Here is a 27,376-nt window from a genome sequence, read left to right on the forward strand (position 1 = left end):
TCGTTCACCAACACGACCACACGATGATATGCCTGTGCGAGTGTCGGCCAGGACTACCTATTACATGCACATATGGGCTAACTACCCATGCATGTTCTGTGTTCCTAGGGGTTCGTAGGAGCGGCTCGCACAGTTTTACAGTACACGCCACACCCGAGTTTAACTAGGTCACTTGAAATTACAGCACACAGACAAGCCTCTAATGCACACCAACATGACATTACATCACGCCAGTTAGCCGATCTAACTGGTGGGGAGCTTCTCTCCCCCGCCGATGACAGGTACACGTAACTTTTTATAGCATTACACAACCTACCAGCACACAAGCAGGCCTGTGTGCCAAACTTATCCAACAAGACATGCGCCCCGCCTGTTGATCCAAGTGATTTTACAAAAGTGTGGGGTGCACCTGATTTACAATGCACTAAGCAAGTTATAGAAACTTCGGTTTCTGGTCTCGCACACACTAACTGCCCCAGATGGCAATATGATGGATCGGCGACTTAGTCACAGATCCCTACCTCAGAGAAATCTGGGGATAATAAAGCAGGAGTTTGGAATTTTTCTAATTGCTTTCTCCTCTACTCTCCTATCTCACTCTCTTCCTTCCTCTGGAGTGGCCTTTGAAAGCTCACTCTAGAATCTCCTCCCTCCTCCCTCTGGAGTTGCCTTCGGGAACTCGCTCTAGAGTCCCCTCCCATGGAGGAGCCCTCGGGAGCATGCTCTAGACACCCTTCCCCTGGAGTGGCCCTTGGGAGCCCACTCTAGGATTACTACTTCTCCACCCCCTTGGAGCGGCCTTCGAGAGCTCGCTCTAGGGCTCCGACTGATACCCCTTCCTTGTTCCTTACCTGACCCCTCCCCTCCATCGCCCCTCTCAGCATTAGGCACTACCTGGTACCCACCTGCAGGAGCTGTTCGGCGACAATGTGTGAGCGCACTACGCCCAGGGGGTCTTTCACCACACCTCACACCACTCCAGCACTGGACGCTGTTGCCGGGACACGTCAAAGTTACACTCGGTATATACTTAACCTTCTTTAAGCTTTCAATTGCAAAGAAAGGCTAATATTGTTAAGGTGCCTACTTGTTAAGGTTCTACTCATGCTGGGGTTCAGCCATGACTGTTTTCTAAAACAGACGAATTTTATGTAATTGTCGGGTAATTTTTCCTGAAAGTTTCACAGTATTTCCGATGATTGTTTTATTTTAAGTTGTCCTATTCAACAATACCAATAATTATCGCCGTGCAGTAGAAATTTACTCAAACAGCGCACGCGGTGCCTCCGGGTACCCGGGGAGTAGACTCGGCATAGGTGACACATGTAACACTTCCGGGCGAGGTGCATTAACACTCGCGACTCACGAGAAGTTTAAGATCCCTTACGGTAAATACATTGCCGTTCCTTCCAAATTATAAACAAATATAAACCAGCTGATGCAGGCCGCGGCAATGATGACACCACATAGCACTCTCAATGGTTAACAGTTAACAACGACCGTGTGGGTCGTGTCACTACTCCCGTGCATGGAGCTACACCGACAACCCATATTCACAGCTGTTCCGTCGTCGGTCAATGCCCGCAAGCCACTGTCTCACCCAGAGTCTAAACAGTCTCTCCCCTGCATACGTCACACCTCCGTGACATCATCCACCTCCCTCTGCTAATTCCCCTCTTTCATACGTGGACAAGTCCATTAACAGAGTTAAATGGCCGCATGGAAAACCAAAGTCTTTGATTTATGTTAAATGAGACTTTTGAAGATGTAAATAAAAATAAATATGAATGCATTAACAAAAAAATACATAAACATTAAAATTAAACATAATTAAACATTAAACATAATAACATGAGACACCAGAAGTGTCTCAGGCCACATAACAATAGTTAAAAAAAAGATTTTGCTTGAGCACGGAGACTTCATGAAGCTTATCTTGTTCTTGGACTATGAAACACGGATAGTGAAATCGCTGCCTTGAGAAACAAGATGGTCTTCGCCAAGATGGACTCAAGAGATTGCTCAATACAAGACTATTAAAACCATCCTTATTCTTATTCCTAAGCACGGTCTTAGCAACTATGAAACATGCTTATGAGATGGATTTTTTCAAGCAACCTTTATGTTACAGGATAAGTAAGACATATGGGACTATGAAGGCCCGTCTACAATAGCAATGTCCTAAACTGTGTCCGAAGGACACTCGTCGCTGATTGGTCCACGTGAACCTCTGACATAATGCGTCAAGTGGGCGAATGTCCGAACCTACCTGGTCTGAAGACATTCGTCAATTTGAACTTTTTGTCCCAACCTGTGTACTTCGGACACAGAAAAAGAACAGAACACTCACAATATTTGAATTTCCGGTTCCAGTTTGAAAACGTGGAGTTTGTTTTTGTTATTGAAGGAAATGGAAGGTGTTGTAATTCAAGAAGAGCAAGACGACATTTTAATTAGTGCTGTCCGATTGCTGTGATATGATTTCATTTTTTAGCATTTACATTTGCCACTTTGTCTTACTGAATAAATATATAATATTGAACTCCCACAACTTTCATAAGTTCAATCTCAAACTACAAAGCATCTAAACAATAAACAAAAACTTTTGGTTTGGCACATTTACTGCGCCCTGGTTACAACTTAAGAAATCAATACATTCGGACATCGGACATCGCAATTGTGGACAGGGCAGTTTTCGGTGAGACAATGTGACGTCACTCACATTCGGATAAGGACACGGACCACGCATAGGTTCGGACTATTGTAGACGGGCTCTGATAAGAATGTCTTCTTAAAGAATGTTTTGTTTTTGTTCACTTGAGACAATCTAGCAATGTCTATGGCAGTCGAATATTTAAATAAGAATGCATTGAAGAATTTCCTGATTAAGGAATTGTTAAAGACAAAAAGATTAACAAAACTCTTTATTTATTTTTCTGCTTTCGTGTTGTTTACAAAGATCGATATTTTTTGGAAAATAACCTCATCGTACATCTGAGCCAACGATATCTGAGCTATTATTTTGGCGAGGCGATTACAATGCCATCTTGTGTCAGGAAGCACTACTATTCATAAATATAATTTAATTAATAAATTATAAATATATATAAATAAGTATATATACATATTGTTTTAGATAAGTTAGGGCAAAAAAAAAGATATTTGTCTTCTTGCTCACTGGAGTCGCTTCACTCTTCATTTCTCATGGAAAAACCGGCTGAAAAGTTGTTGAGAATTAAAAAATTGTTGTTTTATTTACCTAATCATGTATAACTTCTTTTAAAACTATTGTTTTCGTAAAATATTTATTCGTAATAATTTTGTTCCTTCATAGTATTTTTTTTATCGTGTTATTTGTTTTTAGCCGCTAGGTTGTGCAGTGTTTCTTTTCCGAATGTCAAAAGACAGCAAAATGATTTTTGAAAAAGGTAGGTGGTCTTAAAATTTTCAATTGTTGATTCGAATAAATATGTTAATATATATTATTAATCTGCATGTTGTTTTGTATTAATTAACTATAATTCAGCCTAAGAAATGTTAATGTGACTATAATTAATGTCCTACTGAGAAATATATAATTTGGTATATTTCTGCTGAGAGATAATAAACTATTTATTTTTGACTTAGTTAATTTATATGAATTTGTTAGTGTAATATAGATTTTGTTTTGTTTTATAGGTGAAAAGGTTCTTTGTTATCATGGACCTTTGATATATGAAGCAAAATGTTTGGAAGCAGAAATGCAGGACAGTCAAGCAAAATATTACATTCATTATGCTGGTTGGAATAAGAAGTAAGTACTTAAGAGTGTCTGCTCTTAGTAGTTAAGTGTAATGGGTAATTGGTAAAATTCTTTCATTGTGGTATTTCTGTAATTGAAATAAAAACATTCCGTAAATGGTTGTATGCAGTACCACAATCTTTCTTGTTTAACCCTGAAAACTGTGTTGGTGATGATATGATTTATAGGTCAAATTACAATACCTGTGCATTGACAGGGCCACCACTATTTGGTGCTTTAATTGTATTGCCGATTCCTGTGAGTCTCCATATAGGCTATAAGGAAATGTATGTTTTGTGTTTGGAAATTGTGGTGTAGTGGGAGGTAAATAAAAATTAAAAACATGATAATCCCTATTGTACATCCAAACCCAAGCATCAAACCTTGACAGGGATGTTTTTTTGGCAGTGTGGAAGTACAGCTTGACAACTTGTGACTTGCAATATAGCACATTATATCAAGGTTGGGAAATTTTTTTTTTGTGTAAACCAGCATTTTTTATTACCTACATTAGTTATTTTGGTTCTCAGCATGTTCAAATGAAAGCCATACAACAGCCTGCTTTCTGCCACTCTTGTCACCACCCACCACCTCCGGCTAGCTCAAATTAGGTGATGAGTGGAACATACAGGTTAGTAGCAGGTCACGAAGAAAGATTAAATTTATACACAAAGTTTAATGTATTACCTGTTTTATTTATTCATGTAAAAATCACACTATATTCCACAGAATAAATAAAAATTAAATATACCTAAAAAAATGTAAAACACGGAGCCATCGCCTGACCACGGCCTGCTCAGCCCGGTGCTCGGACGACTAATACACAGCCTTCCTACCCTTCGTGCAGGCAGTGTCCTGGGCTTGCTGACGTAATTTTCAGCCAATCACGGCGCATGGCAACAAAAGCTTCCACGAAATGCTTACTTCTGTTCCCACGAAGCAGCGATTTTGTATCTTTCTCACACTCCCGTGACCATGACTCACACATCTAGCGTGTGAAACAAAGCCTCGGTCGTGGAAAAAATGAAGGAAAATCACGTCAGCATGCCTTCCCACACAAAGAGGGCAGCAAAAAAATACTTGAAATATAAATTTGTGAATTTTAATAATAAAAACAATAAACCTGAAGAATTATTTTCGCAATAACTTTGAAAAAGGAAAAACTTTAAATCTAACCTTAAATATGACAAAAAATTTATATCAAATTATTATTGCTGGATGGTTGGGGAAGGCTGTACATAATCTGGATTTGTTATAGCTTTGTTATAGTGGTATCTTATATACAGCAAATTAAAGTGTTTATTGACTCAAGATGATTTCTTTAGTAATTTGCGTATTTTTTGATTTGCAGCCACTATAAAAAAAATACGACAAAGACTAGCAAACAATGACAAAGCTAGCTGTTTACGCCCTCTGGTTATTTTTGAATGTACCGCCACTACTAAAAAAATTGGTGGCCTCTGGTGTTGGAACTCAGTAGCAGAAGACAAAGTTGTTGGCGCCAGTGCACAAGATGGGAGTCCTTAGCAGAGGACAATCTATATTGCTTATTTAGTTCTTTATCTCCGGTTGGAAAAAGTGGCTAACATCGCGGCCCACCCATTCCTGTCCCTGTGTTCAAGTTGCAGCCGCCGTAATGAAGATATTTATTCTTAGAAATAACACTAACACTCCACACCAGCGCTACTTAGTTACCAAAATGTGAACCAAGATGTCACCAGCACACAGCTCCCCGCCACGTGGTATTAGAAACAACCACCTGAGGAGCCGCCACGTGGCCGGGCGGACCCCCCCCCCCCCCCCCCCCCCCCCCCCCCTTGCCGACATGCGGTGCCACGCCCACTTGTAGAGAACTACTGGTTGCTTTGTTTGGGTTTGGTTTCCTACCCCACTTTTTTCATTCTTTATTTTTATGTTTTTGGTTTTTTATTGATTTTAGAATCCGTAATGTGGGTTACTTACATACACATTGTGACATAATCATTGCTACATCACTATCTAATAGTCATTTGCTTATTTTAGTGATTATTGATTTTCTTTTATTATGCCACATATTTATTTTATAAGTTTTTTCTGTTATTTTAAATTTTACTGGGTAAGAAATTTACTGCAGTGTGTTTACGCCAAAGTTGATACGAACTGTGAAGCATAACCGAGAATGGACTTAAAGCTTTGAGACTGTGAAAATCTGAACTGTGAAGTTATTTTTTTAAAGAGTATTGTTTCTTTGGTAATTTTAGGTTTTAGATATTTTAATATGTCGTTATTTTAGTTGTTTTTGGGTGTAGAATTAGTTTTATAGTTATTGGTATTAATTAGTGTGTAAACAGTGTGATAGTCTGTGGGCGGGCCGATAGCGAGGGGGAGGGGGCCGGGCCGAGGCACATGTGTCCTGCTTGCACGCGAGTGTTTGCTGCGACACGCACCACTGAACGTAATAATGTGGAGTGCCCTTCTGGAGTCTTGTGTTGTCTTCAATACAAGGTGCGCGGAGCAATAAACGCGAGCACTGCTAGTTTAGTTTCGTCACTGGGCGGTGGGGCGTGTTTACGTAAAGGGTGGTAACTGCCACGCTACTATTTACCAAGGTTTACCAGGAACTTGGTCTGTGCCGGGGCATGCGAGATTGAGAGTGCCCAACTCATCGAGAGACGAAGAGAAACGCTGCAACCAGTGTAACTGCACCTTGGATAAACTCGTTAAACTCGAATGTGTCCAGTGAGCCTCGTTAAGAGAAATTGATTTTATGAAGCCCGGAACTGCCTAGTTTGCCTTTTTACGAAGTATATGTGCACAGAAACTATAAGAGACTCAAATAAATACCACTAGTAGGACTAATGTAAAATAGGTATAGGATAGCATTAGTTTGTAACATATTTATTCTTTGGCAGTTGTATGAGTAAATTCTATGCCCAATTAAAATTTTTAGTCGAGTGCAAAAATGATCTTCACTGACGAGAAACAGCCTCCTTTTAAAATTTTTTTTATCAGGCTCTTTTTTCCTTCAGCAATAGTACATTTATATTTAGTGTCGTTGGTAAAATTTACCTTTTGGTCAGTTTTAGAAAATGATGTGTGGGGAATTTGGTACGCATGTAATTTGTAAGCAAATTAATTTTTGGTAAATAATTTTTGGTATTGAACTGAGGTATGATATAAGCTCACTGCTATTGTTCAGTGATTGTAATGATTTAGCCTAACAAATCTTTTGGGAGCATAAATAAATGCTTTATAATTTTATGCCTTTTTTTATTTATAGCTGCGATCACCTACTCGCGAGTTAAACATTTGGATTGTAATTTTTCTTTGATGATTATTTATATTGTGTTTCGCTCACACACTTAGAATCTAAAGTCGGGGGGGGGGGGGGGAGTAATGCGTTTATTTCTCTGTGCCGTTTTGACAAGCTCTGGCAGTAATCTTGGAGAGCCGCAACCCTGGTAGTAGTGTGTGGGGCGTGCCTCACGACCCAGCACACCGGGTTGTGAGCCACTTTTGTCAATCATTCAAATGAAGACACCTCTAATGAGTACTTTGCTCTCACAATAGTGGCAAATCTTTAAGTAATGAGAAGTGTATACTATGTATAGACCTACCTTAAATGAGCACCACCATTAAAAAAATTTGATGACTTTCAATACAAGTATTTTATTTACAGTTGAAAAGATTTAGAAATCATTAAAATGATATCAGGGTAGTAATTTTTTTTTGCAATTCAGAAGTGGGCACTGAGATCACAATATGACACGTACGTAAGCTCTGCAGAACTATACTCATGAAAACTATACACACAATTTTTAATGTGTATCTCAATAACATTCAAATTCCAATTACATTTTGTTTATAACTTCATAAATTTCACATTAGATATCTATGAACAGTTTGAGCTACAACTTCTTGTTGAAGTATTTTAAATAAAATTAACCGTGGTCTAGCTACTTGCGTTGAGTGATAATTTCAAAATGGAATGAAACTCTTATTTCTTAGGTGTCTTCTGAGTTTTTATAAGTAATAGTAAATAAATTTATTTAGCCTGTTCAACAACATAAAGCATAAAGAGATACCATATGTAAATAGTGGCCAATGCTAAAACGAGAAGAAAACTAAGAAATATGAATGTTGTTGTACTTGGCACTAATACCAGTTAGCAACACTACACACAGCAGGTACATAGCATATAAGAAACGTTCTACTGTCACCTGACTATGATACGGTCATCAAGTGTATTCATCAATGAACATCCTCGATACACGTTCCAATACTGTTCGGTGGATTGCCTTCGAAGAATGACTACTGAGTATGGAATTCAGTAGCCCTCCTTACGGTTGTTGGTTTTCGTGGATGAAGACACGATGCATAGTAGAAAATTACTTATTGCAGTCGATGACACTCTTATTCACCACTATAGCCTTCTAGGTTCCAACATGCTTCGATAAGATGACGTAGGGAGATGACGCGATGCTGTGAGCATTCAGTAGACCTGACAGGTTGCTGGTCCTCGGAGTGGGGAATACGATTCGTGGCGTGAAGTTCTTATCTCCTGACTTTCAATGTGAGTTTATATAACTCCACGGAGACAGGTACAATAATTCACTGTATTCCAAAATTCTATCACTGCTGACGTGCAATAAAGTTCGATGAGTGTAGATTCCACATGATGTTGGTTTCAATATTTTGAATTAACGAATCCAATAACATATTCTAGTTATGCCCTTCACCTCCGAAACATAACTCTCCAGCATGCTACGTAATCGTAGCAGATGACGTCTGAATGTCTATCAAATTGTGGATTGCTGTCACACGCATACAGTTCATTTCCATGTTGTCCCTCAACTGACTAAACGTTCTGAAAGAACCAAACTCTTTTCTATATTTTTTTTATATCACCCAAATTCATAAAATAATTAATACAAAAGAAATAAGTTACTTTTTCAATAGATCAATAATTAACAAAGAAAAAATTCATTTTGCAAAGATTTCTTTTAGCATTACCATATTATTATTCTATGACTGAATAAATATAACATTTAATATAATAATTCTGTGATTAAATGTCTTCACAACATTTTGGCTAAAATTCCCATTACAATTAATTTCAAAATACCACTTTGTATTTTATATATTAACGTTATCCGTTCCATATCAAACTACTCCAACCCATGAGCTAAGTTGGCATAAGTGTTAATAGATTCACTTTTTCCACTGTGAGATGATATGCAGGCAAAAAAGGATTCTAATTGCACAAACAGCACGCCAGAATACAGAAAGAAAATTTTAGTGTTGAAATAAAGTACAACATATTTTTGAATATTAAACATCTATAAAGCTCTTGGTTATAATTACAAAATGGAGAATACATTTACAATTACATCTACAAATACATTTCAACAGAGTAATTTTGTGGATCATTGGCCGTCATTATTTGTAGTTAAAGTTTTTTGAGTCCTTTCTTCTTGTACCTTTGTTGCTAGCCATCTCCAAAGATGATGACATTTCGCATGGTATTCATTCAGTCATCTTCCACAATTTCACTTATTTTACGAGGATATAGTTCACAATATTATTTCACCGCAACATAATCACCCAAGCTGAAATCATCAACAAGGTCATCAGATCATTACTTTGGGATCCTTACCTTATTCCTTGGAACCTTGTCTTCCACAAACTTCTTAGTTTTGGGGTGTTTGCTGTTCATCAGCCAAGTTTTCCTCTGAATTGCTGTTGAAATTTAAAGATTCTGCGTACCTGATCATACCTTCCTACTCATCGTCAATTGTATCAACCTATTTGCTTTCTTTGAGCATTTTACAATCTGCTTTGCTTCACTTGCATTTGTGTCCATAGTTGATTTGTTTTCTGCCCCTGATTTCGGGAGAGGCCTAACTTCCATAGGAGTTGTAGGCTTTCTGGGGGCCAAAACCCCTGAGGGACCGGTCAAAGACATCATTTGGTGTCCTTGGGTTACCAGGTCCATCGCATAATGGCTCTGATGGTGTTTGCGGAAGTGTAGTGTTTCCACATTTTCAGTTCCATCGTTGACCGATTATTCAGTGTCACTGGTCCAGGGTTATCAGTGGCATAACCAGGCATGAAATGCTCTCTTGTAAATATGTCAGGGTTGAACAGGAAAATTCCTGATGCCTTAAATCCGCTCATGATGTTAGTTGGGGTGGTAGCATCGGGCAGAGCCATTTTCACAATGTATGGAGTATCATACATTTTCATGCAAAGCAGGCACATAATTCAAGTTTTATGTTGTTTACAATAAGTTATTATTTCTATTTGCTACAGCTCAAATTTATTGTAAATGTTTCATAGAAACCCTTGTTGTTAGTAAAAGTTTTGTTAAAAATTAAAATATTAAAAGTATTCTCTAGCAGCAACTTTATACTTCAAACATTAATATTGCACAAGACTGGTTAAAAAATGTATGTATATTTGCAGAGTTGGGAACATTTCACTGAACAAAGAAAACATATTTATTTAAAAATTGTAAATCTAAAATCACGTAGATGGCATGGTGATAAAATGCAACTGTAGTGACCCTTCAGGTCTTAAAATCATATTAAAAAAATGATGACTGGAATGTGGTGTGTTCTTTTACTGAGGTCCCCACCCCCTCTGACCCCAGAGCTCCAGAGCTTCTCTGCCAGGCAAGTGCAGTTGGATCGTGACTCCTCTCCAGTTGGGGCCTTATTCAGAACCCAGATTAGCAACAACAAAAATTATACTTACAAAATTAAATTGTAGTCTGAGAGGAAATTTTGAGTATATTTTATATGTGGTTTTGTACATAGGCCTACCAAACACAGAACATTCATACTTGTGACGTCTGATCCCTGATTGAAACTGGTAGAGAGACCAATGTGCATGGCACTCTTAAGTTAAACTAGATCTAGCATAACTGTGTTGTGTTGTGTTGTGTTGTGTTGTGTTGTGTTGTGTTGTGTCAGCCGTAGTGTCTGAGTGGAATTAGTGATTCAGCTATCCTTGTTGTCTGTGTAGTGGTAGCTTGTTAAAGAATATCTGTGTGCACAATTAATAAGTAATTTTGTAATAGATGGCACTGTTTGCAGTTGGGACGAGTGGGTTCCAGAAAACAGAGTGTTGAAATACAATGATGCCAACATTCAGAAGCAGAAGGATCTGCAGAAAACGCTCAAGTCAAACCCTCAGTGAGTACTTCAACTACTAGGTTCATGCAGGATAAACGTGTGCACGCAGGTAGGTTTGGAAGGTGGGCTAAATGCTGCAAAAAATTATTTTACTGACAAATGCAGTGTAATTTATTACCATATTTTGCTGTAACGTATACTGCCTAAAAATTTGCTTTTCTGTTAAGCAAACAAAGAATTCTTAAAGAATTAACAAAATATGACTGAACCAATGACATTACTACAACAGTTATATATTTGAATACAAACAGCTCTTGCTTGCCAAGGATTGAAACTCGAAACACTTAGTCTCTTTGTAGTCTTCTCTGTCATCCAGGTCATCTTGCATCAGACATGAAGGTTTCAGTGGCACATAGAGCCGTTCAACAACTGTGATACACATCAACAATAGTAACTTCACTAAAGCAAAAGTAACATTTTATAGCCACAAATCTACTGTGTTTTCTATAGTATGGTCCCTCATAGTTATATGTGTATTTTTTCTCCTTATTTTAGCACTTCAAACTAGTAAAGATGAGTTATCTTCTTTGCCAGAACTTGTGCTGCTTCAGACATCTCAAATCTGGAACTTGGCAGGTTCTACCTGTTGCGGTGGTTGGATGTAGTTAGCACACAATATAGTTTACTGGCAGTGCTAAGGTATCTGCTCTCCTAAGATATGTGAATGATGGGGATGGTCCTTTAGGGTGAAGAAAGGAAACATGAACTTCTTTATCAACATCATCTTTTGAGTCAACATGTGCCAACCTCCTCTCCTTATCTTATGCACGAGCGACAAAACCCACAATTTCTTCAAATGGAATGTCTTCATCACCAGAGCTGATCTGTACTCTATGCGTTTCCAATCATCAGAAAATAAGTAAATTTTGGTTTTTGAATCTATTTAGATCTAGAGGGGATCTGGCATGGAATTTCTGGGTCCTAGGGACTGCCACAGCTTTTTCAAGCCTCTGTGGTAGGATCTTTTATTCATTTATATACTCTTCATTGGTTACATAAAAAAATTTAATTGATTGAACATATTTCATACCCCACTGAAAAAGCTGAAAAGATGTTAGAATTTGATTTTCTAATGGATTTTGGAAGCTAGCTTTGGCAGCAAGCTTTTTTACCGGAGCCCCAACTCCTTTACAAATTCCCTTCCCGTGTGATGTAGCTAAAGTGCCACTAAGCTTCAAGTTCATCAACGCCCTATTTGTGATAGCAAAGTTTCAGAAATTTCCTTAGATTTTTGTACATGCAGCTGAACCATCTGAAAAATAGTATTTTTTTTTTTTTTTTTTCAAATTTGTCAAATAACTTCTCAGAAATAGGATTAACTTTTTGGAAAGCATGAACAATGACAGTATTGCGGTTAGGCAGTCTGATACAAAAACAAAACTCTGGTAAGCTAGCTATTGTTTTCCTGTTTCTTGATTGCTTTCCTTGAAATTCACTACAAAAGGGTGCACAGTAGCCATAGAATTGTTCCAATGAAACCCTTGTAGAACAAACTAATAACTTTCGGCAAAATCCAATGTTACTACAGCTTCACTTTCTTCCAACAAAGACTTTTTTTTTCAGAGAAAAACCTTGATTGTTTTTTAGCAACAAAACCATATTTTTTAAGGTTACTCAATCAATTGCCAAATTCTTGAGCAAACTCGTCAAATGGTTTGGTAAATGTTTTGAAATTGCATCGGTCAACAGTAATCCATTGTTTGTAAGTGATGTTGTCAATCATTTTCTCCTCGAAAAACACGGTTAAAGTTTCTTTAAAATTCTCAATATTGGGACAGTAGTCATATTAATTTAGGAAGCATGCCTGCAATGGTGGATTGCACATAACCTTAGCCATACATTCCTCGTAACTCGATGGAGGACTTTCAGAACCAGGAAGTGTCAATTTATTTAACCTTCTTCCTGAACACATGAGTTTGATATCCTGGTGTGCAGAGCAAACACAGACAGTATGAGTGCCACTGGCACCAGCAATAATGCAGTACTGCCAACTTTGAAGAGCCAAGTTTTAAATAAGGAAATTATGATTAGAAAATATTGTAAATTTCATGTAAATTTCCCAAAATCAACCTTTTTTGAACATGTATTGGCTTAATTTCAGTGTCCTTACCCTTGGAGACATAATCTTTTGTTCCAGGCATTTGCCTACTCACTTGATCGGTATTATACAATTCCTGTTTCGCGACGTAGAGTTCTCCCAGGTTTTGGATCAGGTGTGGATGTCACTTCCTTTTCTTTCCTCGCCATATAGTTACTAATACCAAATTCATGTTCCATTCTTGCACAAGACCAACTGGTTGCTTTTTCAAATTTTTCTTTTAGCTGATTAAGGATTTCTGTGTGTGAGTTGTCTGGTTGATCCTTGTTATCCTCTTCTATGTTGCCAGCTTGGAAAATAAGTTTAATTAAATCTTAATTTAATTTTGTCGAGTTCTTCTTTGCGATATTTATTATTTAATTTACATTTTATTTTAACAACAGGCGATTATCCTATTGATGTTAATGAGGCATTAAAAAATCTGTACCTGATTCTATATCCATATACTCAGGATCATCTTTGCTGCAGCCTGGTTTTGTATTTACAATTTCAGCCACTGGTTCATCATGATTATTTATATCACTTTCAGATTGTTTCTTACTTAACTCTAAGTGGCAAGAAGTGCAAATTTTCATTCCATCCTCAATAATATAATTTAGCTTTGTCATCCATGGTGTGACATTCCTTATATGTCTAGCTACCCAATGCCTGTGTCTGCAACAGTATCTGCCCCAGGGTTTATCCACGTGTGTGTTGACTCGCACTCAGAGACAGCTCACAGCACATGGCTGGAGACAAGCCCCGGCGGAGGAAGCCGACTGTCGCATGTCACTATCATCACCCTGTTCACACCTAACTTGTACGTGTATAGTGGAGAAGCAGTTACTAAGACAAGTTTAAATAAAAAAGTTAGACAAGTTCTTTTATGATGTAACAAGTCATGAATTAGCAATATTTTCACATGCATCAATTTTCATAAAAAAATATCATTTCATCATGATACCATTGGAATACCATCTTGAAACTTTGTACACAACTTAATAAAGAGGTTTGGTATAAAATATTTTTTCTCCTCATAAAAATGAAAAATTTCGATACGGTATTGGTTTTTTTGGAAAAAAATATAAAGTGATGTGATACACTCAAGTTATAATTCAAATTAAAGCCCTTGTCGTTCTAAAGAGAATGGTACAAATTTGAGCTTTCTAGGACATACGGTTTAGAGTTGCATGCATTTAAATATTTCAAAACATTCCTACAAAATTGTAATTTTTTTAATTTTTTAAAAATGTATAGATTAAAAATAAAAGGACAAAAAAATATAAACTTTGTCATTTTGGTCATATTGATGAGTAGAACACAATCACCAAATATAATACATTTTGAAAACCTCAGGATTTAAAATTATTTTTTTATTGATTAATTATATGGAATTCCCCGACTTGCTAAAATGCAACTCATTTTCCTAATGAAATATTTGTGAACAATATAATAAAAAAATTTCTTTCATTTATCTTGTATATGCTAATGATTATTCTATTGGTGTTTCCTATTCTGATATTTAGTTAATCTTGTTACTGTAGTGAATTTAACTAATTTTTCTAATTTATTAAGTATTGGTTTGTACAACAGAATTAAAAAGTTATATCTGTTCTAAATGTGAATTTGACATTAAAAAAAACATAATTTTTTTTGACAAATCATAATCGTCCTCGGCTAAGACAACAATCATTCTTTGCACATACAAAAAATAACTGGAAAAATATACCTACCATTGGAAATTGTATTTATGACTTGATTTGATCGAAACTGTTATTGGTTATTTTCAAATAAAAGAGTTTGAAATGTATTTGTGTGATTATTCTTCTCGTGATGAATATACATGTCTGTGACACAGTTCCATGACGTACCAGGAAAGAAAGTACACTCAGTGTTGCTGCTTGCTCCCCATAGTCCTGTGCCTTGACACGACCTTGTCGCCCGCTGGGTCCTGGACAACTGGACCCACTGGCCGCACGTCTGGGGCCTCATTTGTAATTCAACAGTCAGGAAACAAACAAAAACAAAGGTTGAAATACATTAATACCGGCTCAACCCTGACACCCAGACGTGACATTTTCCGCCTCTGTTGGATCATAATTCTTTGTTTTGGTGAGCTACTGCCCCGCATGTCTTCTGTGCAGAGTACTCGAACAAGACTGATGAGGCAATGCAACTGTGTACCACCATGCAGGGACAATCTCACCGACCAATCACAGCACAGCTCTTATTTACAAGGACAAATTACCATACAAACATAAAAATCACAAATTTTATTCTGATTGGTTGGTATTGAAACCCTGATAACTTTACTGTCTCCAGTGGGAGTGAACACGATATTCCATTATAATAATTTATACAGAAAGAACCATAACGTCGTGGTAACAGAAAATAATAATGTGTAGAAAATTGGCACCGTCATGTCATGCAACTTTCTGTCATCTTTCCTTTTCCCAATGCAATACACAAGTGTTCTAGAAACATAGTGAAAGCTTCCGAATAAACCAACACATAAAATGTAGAGGCGTAAAAACAATATTTAAAGTAAATACAAGGCTGAAAAATTATTTAAAACAAATTCACACTTGGTAAACAATGTCAAAACCAGTAAAATTATAGTCAAAAGTCTTTTGTACATAAAAATAACTGAGTATCAGAAACTATTTTAAAAATATTTATGTCAATAAAACACAAAACAAACTAGGGCACCATGACTTTGAACCTCCATAATCATCTGATGTACTGCCTTACCTAAAATCAATCATGTCCTATGAATGTGCTTTGTAATGCCACACAATATTTACCCACAAGTCTTTCAGACAAAATAATAATTCTGTATCTAACATATTCCTGCAGAAACTAAGTCACACCATCACTTTGAAATAACATATTTTTATTGTATTTTTGTAAGTAGGCTTATTTGGTGTTTCTAAAAAAAAAATTAAACATTTTATCTTTGGTATTCACTATTGTTTTGATACATTGTGAATTCCCAACAACAAATGGCTATCCAGGGCACAACTTACCTTTCTATCTGCTTTCCAAAGAGACTATTCAAACTTAAATGTGAGTGGTAAATTATGTTATGTTCGCCTCAAGTCACCAAGGATTAAGAACCGTACGTACCCTGTCAGACATGAAAGTAATAATTATTAAGTATTTTATAATTTCGCAGAATGCCCTGCTGTCTCCCTCTCATGCCAGATGGAAATACAGTAGAACCCTGTTATAATATTTTTCAAGGGAGCACAAGAAAAAAACATTATAAGCAGGAAAACATTATAAGCAGGAAATCTCAATTTAGCACTTAACCATGTTCGAGCTTTGTACCAATGGACTCACCAAGCTATGTAAACAACATTAATGTTAAAACCAAAGATAGTATACTTGATACATGAATTTTCTGAAACAAGCCAACAATTTTTCAACTTCGTCTTGTTCCTTGGTTAAATTTTGTCACGATTCATGATGACAACATTAAGAGTGAGAACGTCTTCTCCTTCGCCACCTGAAAATGTTTAATTTTGGGATTCCTACGTATGAATAAAAAAAAAAATTATTTGTAAGCAATAGAAAACACTTTTAGTTATGCCCTCGCTCAATGTTTGGCAACTTAAATATCGTAGGACTATGTACGTGCATCTGAATACCCACTGGAATGGCAAGGAAGAGAAGAGTTGACTAAGGGTGCCAACTGACACGTAACTATGAACATTGTTTACCTTCAGTATATTGCATAAAATTGTATTTTAACAAACTTCATGTATTGTATGGCAGTGATTGTAAACATAAATATACATAAAGGAAACTTTTTATCGTAAGTGTTGGAATAATTTGGTTTTAAAACATTTTTTCCCCATTTATTGAATGTTAGAAAGCAAACATTATAAGCAGGAAATTACACTATTTATGAACGTTATATGCAGGAAATAAAAACATTGTCCTTATGGGGGAAATATTGGGACTTTAAAAATATGACATTATAAGCAGGAAAACATTATATGCAGGAACATTATAACAGGGTTCTACTGTATAAGTATAGAAATGTCTGCAAAATAAACAGTTTTTTGTTTTTTTTGACACAACTAATTTGTTGTATCTTTTCAGTAGGAGTCAGTTAATTTTCTTCTCTGAAAACAGGCATAATGGAAATATGGTTAAATCTTTGTACTTTTGAAACTTCTTTTAGAAATGAACTACTACTGTTTTGAAGTTGCAGTATTTGCTACCACTTTTGAAGAACTACATATTTTTTTACAATCAGCCAAAGTGTATGTCCGTAAAGTCAAGGTGCAGTAACAGAAACGAAAGCTTGAAACGTGCGCTACATCGGACAGTATCGCGGAGTGTCTGCAGTACGATGTGCAACGGTGAGCGCGTGCAGGTGACGAACACCACGGACCGCGTGGCAGCAGCGGATCAGGCCGCGTCAGTCGAGATGTGGACGGCACAGAGGACAGTTCAGTGTTCTGTGGCCGAAGTTATTGTATATATCATCGCGTGTACAATGAAGAGGCACCACATATGAATAACATTAATTGGTGGGATAAGTAGCTGAAGGACATCGGCAGTATGGTTGACAAACCTCGTCCTGGAAGGCCATCGGTCAGTGACGAGTGTGTAGAGGCTACGGTGCTCGAGACCAAGACTACAGCTCATAAGGTTTATTGGGTTACAAACTGCAGCTGAGGCATGCTATCAAACCGGCGGATAGACCCACACGATTCTCATTTGTCACAGATATGCCTAATGAGATTGACGAGGTTGAACGATTTCTGAAGAAGATTGTGTTTAGCGATGGGGTTACAGTCAATGTCTGTGTACATGTTTATCGCCATAACGTCCGAATATGGGCTGCTGAAAATCCTAGTGCCTACACGTGTGGTGTGCCCTGATGCATGATAAATTCAAAGGACCATTTTTCTTTGCGGAGCAGACCGTGAAATCAAACTGCTACTTTGATATGTTGCAATTGTATGCAGTGTCACAATTTCCAGGTGTCATCTTTCAACAGGACGGTGCTTAACACTATGCCAACATTGTTTGTGAGTTTCTGATACAACATTCCCCCAGCGGTGGATAGCAGGGGTGCTGTCAAGGCCTTCGGACCTGTGGGGTTACGTGAAGCAACATGTGTACAGCGACATTCATCTATAAATACAGAGAATCACAGATGTTGTACCGGACATCCTTAACCGTGTGTGCGTAGAACTAGAATATAGCTTCGATGTGTGTAGGGCAACCAATGGAGGCCACATCAAACTGCACTGAACAGGTATGATAACTAGGAGAGTTTGCCTTTTATTTCTATCTTGTTTCATTGCTTTCCTGTAGCCGGTCAAAAGTGCACCTTGACTTTACGGACATCCTGTACATTCCTCTTTTAACAAACCTTAGTTAACATAGTTAAATGGCACTTATCTGTGATATTGCACTCTCACTTACAGCTTATAACAGGTCCGCATTTGCTACAAAAAGTAATTTTTTTTATAAAGACACTAAAAGTTACTTTTTTCCAGAAAATTAAACTAAATTTTTATATATTTATTACAGTTGTGACATGCACACCAGCACCTCATAAAGAGGGTACTAGGGTGTGCACAAGGATATAAAAAAGAAACTAAAACAATAAAAAAAAACCATATCACAATAAATGATACAAACAAAAACAAAATGCAAAGGACACAATAAACAATAGAGATGGACACAATAAACAATTGATTAATGATCAGACACAATAAACAATTGATTAATGATCAGACACAATAAACAATTGATTAATGATCAGACACAATAAACAATTGATTAATGATCAGACACAATAAACAATTGATTAATTTCTTAAATGATTGCATTTATTTTAGGCCTTGGACAATTTTTTGAACATTATTGTACCGTGGAGTTCGTATGAAGCACATCTGAACGACTAGAATAACTGATAACCCAGGCTTTTGCAGGATATTTCATGTGTTCAGGGTATGGAATACTTCATCAAAGTTGCAAAACATTTTTATAGTAAAGTGTGACCAAACCAAGGATGGACTTCAGTTAAAGCCCTAATATAGTTTAAATTTTGGTTTGGCTTACTTGTTTCCAAAATTTTATGTATTGTAAGGATTCAAGTATTTGAGCTTTTGCATGTTAAATTAGTGTTATAATTCCAGATATCTATGAACTGGTTTTAGCAATCTCTTTGCTTTTAGTTTTTTTTTTTATGTTAATAAAATAGCAGTAGGACTTTGTCTTTGGAATGAGGAAGTTAGGAACGATATAGTGTGTTGTTGAATTCAGTGATAATAAAAAAGTATATGATTTTTAATTCAAGAGTAATAGATTTTATTCCATTTATAGATAATTAGTTACAGACAATACAACATATTCAAGGTGAGATCATTCCTGCTTTGAGAGTCATGAAAAATATATATTTATTCACATTGAAGCTACACTTTAATAAATGCTAAATTAGCATCTAGGAATGTCATATTGGTTAAGACTATTCAAATAATATGTGATAGTAGAGTTCTACATATTTTATTTATTTATTACTCTTGTGACATGAACACCAACCCCTCATATGGTGTGCACGGGGATATCAAAATGAAACAAAAACAATGAAAAAACAATAACAATAAAAATATAACATGTAAAAAGATACAAACAACAAGATACAAGGAATAAAACAAACAATATACATGGCCACAATAAACAATGATACAGTCATACTCTACAGGAAGCGATGATGTAAACAAATTATAGTCAGATAATTTTACAGATTATAATAAATAAATGTGTTCAGTATATCAATAGAGAAAGAACTATTTTAAGATATAGAAATAAAACATGGAGTATATATGATTTAATTAATTTAGTTTTCAATTAATCAATATTGATCAGATTTGATCAAATTTATTGTAGTTCTGGACTAAAGATAATATCATTGGTTTTACTAATTGGACATAATGTAGATTTTAGACGACTATGAAATTGGGGAACCCTCAAACCAGTGTTGTCCAGGACATATTTACATCATTTTATAACTATAGCAGTTTTTTTTTATAAATAGTGAGTTCAGATAGTCTCGCCGATCAGAAAGAGAAGTTAATTTAGGTGGAGGAAAATGTTTTAGAATGCAAAGTTTAATTAATTAATTTGATATATTTTCTAATTTGTTGATATCAGATGAATTAATGTTGTTCCATAATATAGAACAATAGCCAAATTTAGATATTTTTATTGCTGTGAAAAGAGATGAATAATATCACAATTTGTTGCGTATAAAGTATGGTATTTTTTATTAGGGCTAGTGTTCCACAAGAGCTAGCAGTTAAGTATTCCACATGCTGATGAAAAAAATAATTTTGAATCTATAATAATTCCAAGGTCTTTTAATTGATGGTTATTGGGATTAAAGCATTTTCTAATTTATAATCATATTTGATTTGAAGATATTTTCTGTTGAAAGATATTAATTTAGTTTTAACATAGTTAAAAAGAACTAGATTTGATTTACACCATATTGAAACAATAAGCAATCATTTATAGAGTGGTAATTTTCCTATATGTTTTAAGGTGGTCTGCAAACAACACACCAGTTGAGTGCTTCAGAGCCTGAGTGCTATCAGCAATGAATTAGTTAAAAGAGTAGGGGTGAGTGACAATGTACCATCCTGAAGAACAACTGGAATTAACTTCAAAATGTGTTGAGTTACTGTTGTTTATAGAGACATACGAACTTCTCTTATTAAGGTAACTGGAAAACCAACTAACAAATTTATCAGAAAAACCAGAAATGGATAATTTACCTAATAATATTGTGTGATTGACAGTGTCAAAGGCTTTGGCTAAATCAAAGTAGGGCGTCAACCTGGCCTCTGTTCGAGACTGCGTTATAAATGGGATTAAAGAAGGTAATTAAGTTGGTGCTTGTGGACATTCCAGATCTAAAACCGTGTTGACTATTAGATTTTTAGTGGAAAAGTGATAATTTTAAAAATACTTTTTTTTTTGTTTTTACAAAAATATTAGAAATACCGTTTAGAAGAGATATTGATCAATAGTTTTAGATACTTTTGTTTTAGATTTACTTTTATGAATGGGGATGACTTTTGGCAATTCTCCATTTATGTGGAAAAACTTGAGTTTTAAATTAATATTAAATAAGTGAGTTAAAAGAGGTATAAGCAGATGAGAACAGCCTTTCAATATGAAATTGGGTATTGCATGAGAACCAGTAAACATGGAAGGTTTTAATGCCTTGATGCCCAAAAGCACCATGCTTTCTGAGATATAGTGTCATACAGTAAATTAGGTGGAACATGGTAAGTGTTGGTTGACACAAACACTAGAAAGAACTTACATAGCAGATACATTTGATAGCATGGTTGGATCACTAGATATATTACAATTCACTCATAAAGAAAGTTGTTCTCGATAACTATTTATCATTATGGTTACATAGCGCCAGAACTTCTTAGGATTGTTCTTGATGTTATTGTTGATCAATCTCATCCAATTGGTTTTGTCACGTTTGATAAGAAATTTGACCCTTTCCCAGAAATATGAAAATTTTGAGTAGTGGTATGTATTATTCTAAATAGTTTATGAAAATGTTTTTATTTTAAAGCTTGAATTATATCTTTATAAAACCAAGAATGGTAATAAGAAATTTTTTTATATCTAGTATAAAAGAATTAATAATAATATTAAAAAAAAGTGTTTAATTAATCTACAATTGGACCAATCATGATTTCTTATACCATTTTACAGACCAAGATTATCACCATTTTTATAGGACTTTAAACAACGGAAGAATTGATGACATAAGGGAGACTATTAAATGTTAACATGACATTCAAGGCGGGATGGTAACTGTTTTTTTTAACAAGTGCTGAATCGTACTTGGTTATAATACACTGAGAGATATTGGTAAAACAGAGATCTAAAAGATTAGTAAAAGATGGGATTTTGTTGTACTGCAATAAACCAAGACTGGAAATAAATATGATTAAATGCTGTGCTTTGTTTTTGATGTGTGTTGGTAAATTGATGGCTTGATTGACGGTCTAGTCGACACCAAGAACATTAAAGTTGCCGAGAATTACTATATCATCTTGATGTGAAGTGAGTTTTTCATCTAAAGCCTTGAAATAGGAAAGAAAGATATTAGAAGATGTTTGTGGAGGTAAATAAATATGGCTGAGAGTAAAAATGTATTCATGGATAGATTAATTTTTAACCAAACAGGGTACCAAGAGTGTGTGTATAAGCAGAACAGAAAAAGTTTAAATATATGTTGACTGCAGTTAAGACACCACCACCATGTTCTTTAGATGTAAGTAATGCATTTATATCATTTCTAAAGATGAAATATTGATCAGTAAAGTAGTATGAATGTATACTACATTCATTGAACCAGGTTTCTGTAAGGCAAATAATGTCACGATGTGAATAACAAGATTTTCAAAGAATTAAATATATTTAGTTGTGAGGCCTCTGACATTTAGATAAAGTAATTCCCACTCCTCAGAGTTAGCGATCGCAATGCTCCTCCAGGCACCTGGGAAGAGGTTGAAGTAGTCACACAGGCTGGAACAGGCTCTATTGTATCACAGACGTTTCCAGGTCGACTCATTTCTAGCAGTTTGTTCTGGATGTAATCTCCAGTAAAACGGGCTACTTAGGCATCCGCTAGGCCAAAACACTATGTCGTTAATTCTTTTTAAGTCAACTTCAAGTAAGGAAATGTGAAAGGATGCATACAAATTGAATTGTGTTCATAGTTTGGCTACTATAACATGGGATAAGTTTAGCTCACTGGAAATATAGTCTACAATTTCATGATCCTGGACTGATGGATTGAAACAAGTAACAAACAGTGCTTTTGTTTTCTTTTGGGAGCAGGCTTATTAACTGCTTGCGTTGGCATTCTTTACGATCCTGTTCACACTTTGCTTCAACTTTCACATTATTTTTATATTTACGAGTGCATTGCACAACAGTGAAACCATCTTCATCAGAATGTTGGATGGATTTTTTGCCTTTGGTGACACTGCGTGTTTCCCGCTGTGTCGAAAGTATGTCATGGGACAGACTGCCATTACCGGAGACGCCCGGTGTTGCGACACGTTCATGCTCGAGATCATGTTCGGTCTTCTTGGCAGTGGAAGATTTAGTTGAAGCTTGACTATATGATTTGTCACTTTCATTATTGGACATTAAACTTTGTTTGATGCGAATAAGTTCTTGTTTGATTTCGCCGTTTCAGAACGCGAATCGATGAGTAGAGTTTTCAAAACTGCATTTTCACTTCTTAAGTCATCCATCATAGTAAAAAGTGATTCAACCTTCTTGATTAGATCTTCAACCTTTAAAGCTTCTAACTTAACTTCCTTTTTAGGTTATTGCTGACTACCTTATGAACTGGATCCTATTAATTTGGCAGATGTTCTAGACATGTTCATTAGGTCGTCTTTCTAGATGTAGTGAAAAACTTCATTCTAGGGCAGAATAGAATCCTGGGAGTCAATTGGATCCATATTAAAGAGCTAGGTTTGAAAACTTTTTTTGTGGCGATTTAAACATGGTCACGTGTGCGTCTAACTCTGATAACGAAGTAGGTGCATCATATAAGGGTAAAGAAAACCCAAGAAAATCAGTTAGTTTGAATAATGACGAGTTAATAATGATGAAATTCACTGTACTTGCGGTGGCCTAACACACGCCCGCATAAACTAAAACAAGTAAACATAGATGAAAAGGAGCACGCATGCAAACACGTCCATCCAGTTCAGATGCTTGGCTGCTGCTATATTGCTTATATAATTAATACCAAGACTAGTGGTCCAGAGTGTAGACATCTTGCAATACTGATTGTGTTAACAATGCATCATAAATTTAGTTTTCCCTGAGATCTTATTCAAAATTGAGCTATAACAGTATAATATATGTTGTCCATAAGTTAATGGTCATTTGAAATTGTGTGCCATCATATAGGCAAAGTTAATTTAAAGTAGGTATGGTTTGCAAGTTTTTGTGATCTGGAGGAATTATGGATACTAATACGTGATTTTGTTTAACTATTACAAATAATGTTTATTAGTCATTCATTACACTCATTGTACTGTTGTCTTCGTTATATTACCAAAAGGTAGAATAATAATTCTTAATCGAGATTTTAAACCTATGGCCATCACATTATAATATTGCACACCATATGTGTTATATCTGTATCATAGTTCTGTTTATATTCGCACAAGAATGTTTACAGAATTCAACAGAGTGGTGACCAACTAGCGGAGCTTACGAAATGTATTTTTGTTGAAGTCTATTTGTATTTAAATTATTGTTTAATATGGAAACAAGTGGAAGGAGTAGGTTTAGGAATCAGTCACCATAGCAACAGTAGCAACAGACTCTGCATCTCTGAGTGATGTAGGATCAGTCGTATCAACACGCCAATCACCTCCCAGACAGCCTGATTCACCACCACTTCTACCACACGACATCTGGCTGGAGGGGCTGAAAACATAGTTACTGAGGGTTTGGTCCCTAGGCCATGTGAAGAGGTCACTGCTGTACCGACTGGCATGGTGTTTTCTCGAGGCGACCCAGCAATAACTAGTATAGTGTATGTGATACAGAACATGTTTCAAGAACAAGAGACAAAAACTAGCCTACAAGCAGAAATGCGAGAACAAAATAATAGCCTACAAGCAGATATGCAAGAACAAAATCATAACTGAGCAACTAACATACAGCAGAGGCTTGAAGCATTAGATGCTCACCTACAACGGGACCTGCAGGATGCAGTACCTAACTGGCTTGCGGCACATGAAGCCCACAATGAGGAGCACCAATGTCAGGAACCCGCACAGAGACAGCCGGGACTTAGCCAGATATCAGAACGATTATTTCAGGTGGCTGAACGAACCAAACAAAATCAAAGTGGCTTAGATCAACTACATGTTACACGTCAGACAGTGGTGAGTGAGGCAATCGACCAGTGTACTGCTGAAATACAAGAACAAGTCAGGAACATTCATTGCACAGCATCACACTGAGCTGACCTTAGATGTTTGTTGAACAGCAAGTTAGTACAGTTTCAACTAGACAACTTGACCTGCTGCAGCACTAGCCACCCAACTAGCACGCAATTAGAGGACAACATTATCACAGATGTTACAAGAAGCAGAGCCACTGCTGCGACTCACGCCACGGTGCAGTGATGCACCACCCCGCTAGGCAATGGTTCGAGGCCACGCCCAGGTACTCGGCCGGGGAAAACGAAAACCCCATGAGGTTTATTAGGAGAGTTGAAGAGTACACCGCCATGTTCTGACTCAGTGAGGAAGAAAAGTTGTAGTGCATGGGTACTATTGGTGGGAAGTACTACAATTCACTGTTACCACGTACGAGACATTTAAACACCAGTGAAGATAACAATTTTAGAGTATAAAAATTCAAGGGAATTTATGTGCCAGTATACACACGGAAATATGTGACCACAAAAAGAGTAAATCTTTGGAATCTCACCTTTCTCAAATGTTCGAACGTACAAGGTACCTCGAACTGGAGATGGGCAATAAAGAATTACAGCGATGGTTATAGTGCAGCTACCTATAAAGTACAGGTAGAAGCTTCTCTAGCATCACTTAATTCAGGGAGCAGGTCCCTGCTTTCCACAGGCTGGAACGGCCGACCAAGATGTCTGCCAACAAAGTTGAGAGGCCAGCGCACCAAAGGTAGTCCCTTTGTACACCCCTTGGCAGCAAAGTGCTGATTCAAACAGAGCTTGAACTAACTTCACCAATTGGCAGTCAGCAAAAGGTAACCAGTGTAAGAACTACAACGACCACCATTGGTGGGGAAAGAGAAGACGCGCTGACAGCAACAACGAGGAGGTTTGCCGAGAACATTCGCCTTGCCGCCAGACACTGCGACAGGCAGATCAATAGGAACTGTTTCCCAAGGAAGGGTAGAGCAGTCACCATGCAGAAAATTCTTCTGACCACCAACCACCTCTGGAACTACAACTGTTGTATTCCTCTGCAGCAGAAACCATTTCTGTGACCAACAGCCCTGCAAATTTCTCTGCATTCAAATAAACCCCACCAATCACATATCCCATGCAGCAGGGATATTGTGAGAGGCAGCAGCTAATCCCCAACTGCACCGTATCACAACAACAGCAAGCATCGTCAGTCAGCTACACAGCGGTTTCGGCTGATGCTCCCAAGGCATAGACAAACTAAGAAGGGTTGGTTGCCCTACACCAAGCAAATCGTGCCAAATTACAGCAGTGTAACATATAGTTTCTGGCCACTGTTATGCTTACGGAGCACAAAAGAGAGTTTCTAAGTTATAAAAAAAATTACGAAGTAACACCTCAATTATCTACTGTATGTCTAAAAGTGCAACTGGGAGTAAATGAATAGTTAGCATACTATTAGATAGTGGCGTTGAAGTCACTTGTGTGAGTGGAGACTTCGTTCAACACTACAGAGGATAGGTCAGAAAGTACACATTATGCCAGAACCTTGTTTGAAAATTATTGGAGTAACACTTCTCGATCTAGTTCCAAAGAAAACAGATCATTGGCTTAAGTGAAGTAAAGCACATTACTGCATCGATGGTGAGAGGTGTTGATAAAACCCTTACTTTAGGGACTTACTTTCTGACACAGTATGGTGTCATACTAGATGTTGACAAGTGGATGGTCTCGTCCAATGAATGTAAGAGACTGACTACAATAACCGTTGGACCATGGCAGTTAACAGGTAGCTCTGTGTCATGACCAAGTTGACGTCGACCGGGACTAAGCCCGATGTGTCTCACATCTCGCCCTTGCACCTCCCTCTGTGACCACCTGCCGTAGTGTCAGCCCGCGCCCACCGGTGTGACATCAGTGCTTCGCTCCCAAACGATGCCGAGCAAGGACGAACATTCCCGAGGCAGACTTTATTTTAATATTAAATTAGTTATGTAATGTTATTGTTTTCTGCCAGTAGGCTAATTTAATTAACGGTTTATGTGTGTTCAGGTTTATGTATGTTCATTCCTTTTCTGGTGGCACGCTTTATTTAAATACATGTTAACAGCCGTTGGCCGGATGTGTGTGTTGGACCCGCTTCGAGGGTGGTCGCCGTCGCTGCCTGAGGGAGGAGTCTGCAACTCTCCACTGTTACTGATCTGCGTCCATCTGACTATTTCATTTATATAAATAATTTTCTTTAAGTTCAGGACTTACCTCGAGCAGTAGATTGTTTTATTTACATTTTATTTAATTAATATATCAGTGTGTTTTGTGCGTCTGGCCATGCAGGGAGAGGACTGAGGCGTGTGGAC

At 36.9% G+C, this 27,376-nt stretch overlaps 1 protein-coding gene across 4 annotated transcripts in view; it reads left to right on the top strand.

Moving 5' to 3' along the window:
• Positions 1-3,040: 3,040 nt before the first annotated feature.
• Positions 3,041-27,376, top strand: part of LOC134542689 (mortality factor 4-like protein 1) — a 68,010-nt gene continuing 43,674 nt past the window's right edge. For 2 of the 4 annotated variants that reach the window (XM_063387152.1, XM_063387153.1), the window contains exons 1-2: positions 3,679-3,793; positions 10,842-10,956. In XM_063387152.1, coding sequence (XP_063243222.1) covers positions 3,715-3,793; positions 10,842-10,956 — 194 coding nt within the window. In that variant the 5' untranslated portion in view covers positions 3,679-3,714. Of the gene's footprint in view, positions 3,429-3,678; positions 3,794-10,841; positions 10,957-27,376 lie in introns of those variants that run through there. The other 2 variants (XM_063387150.1, XM_063387151.1) reach the window with 2 other exon arrangements.

Source organism: Bacillus rossius (genome assembly GCF_032445375.1).
Source record: "Bacillus rossius redtenbacheri isolate Brsri chromosome 9 unlocalized genomic scaffold, Brsri_v3 Brsri_v3_scf9_1, whole genome shotgun sequence".
In the NCBI taxonomy this organism is placed as follows: Eukaryota; Metazoa; Arthropoda; class Insecta; order Phasmatodea; family Bacillidae; genus Bacillus; species Bacillus rossius.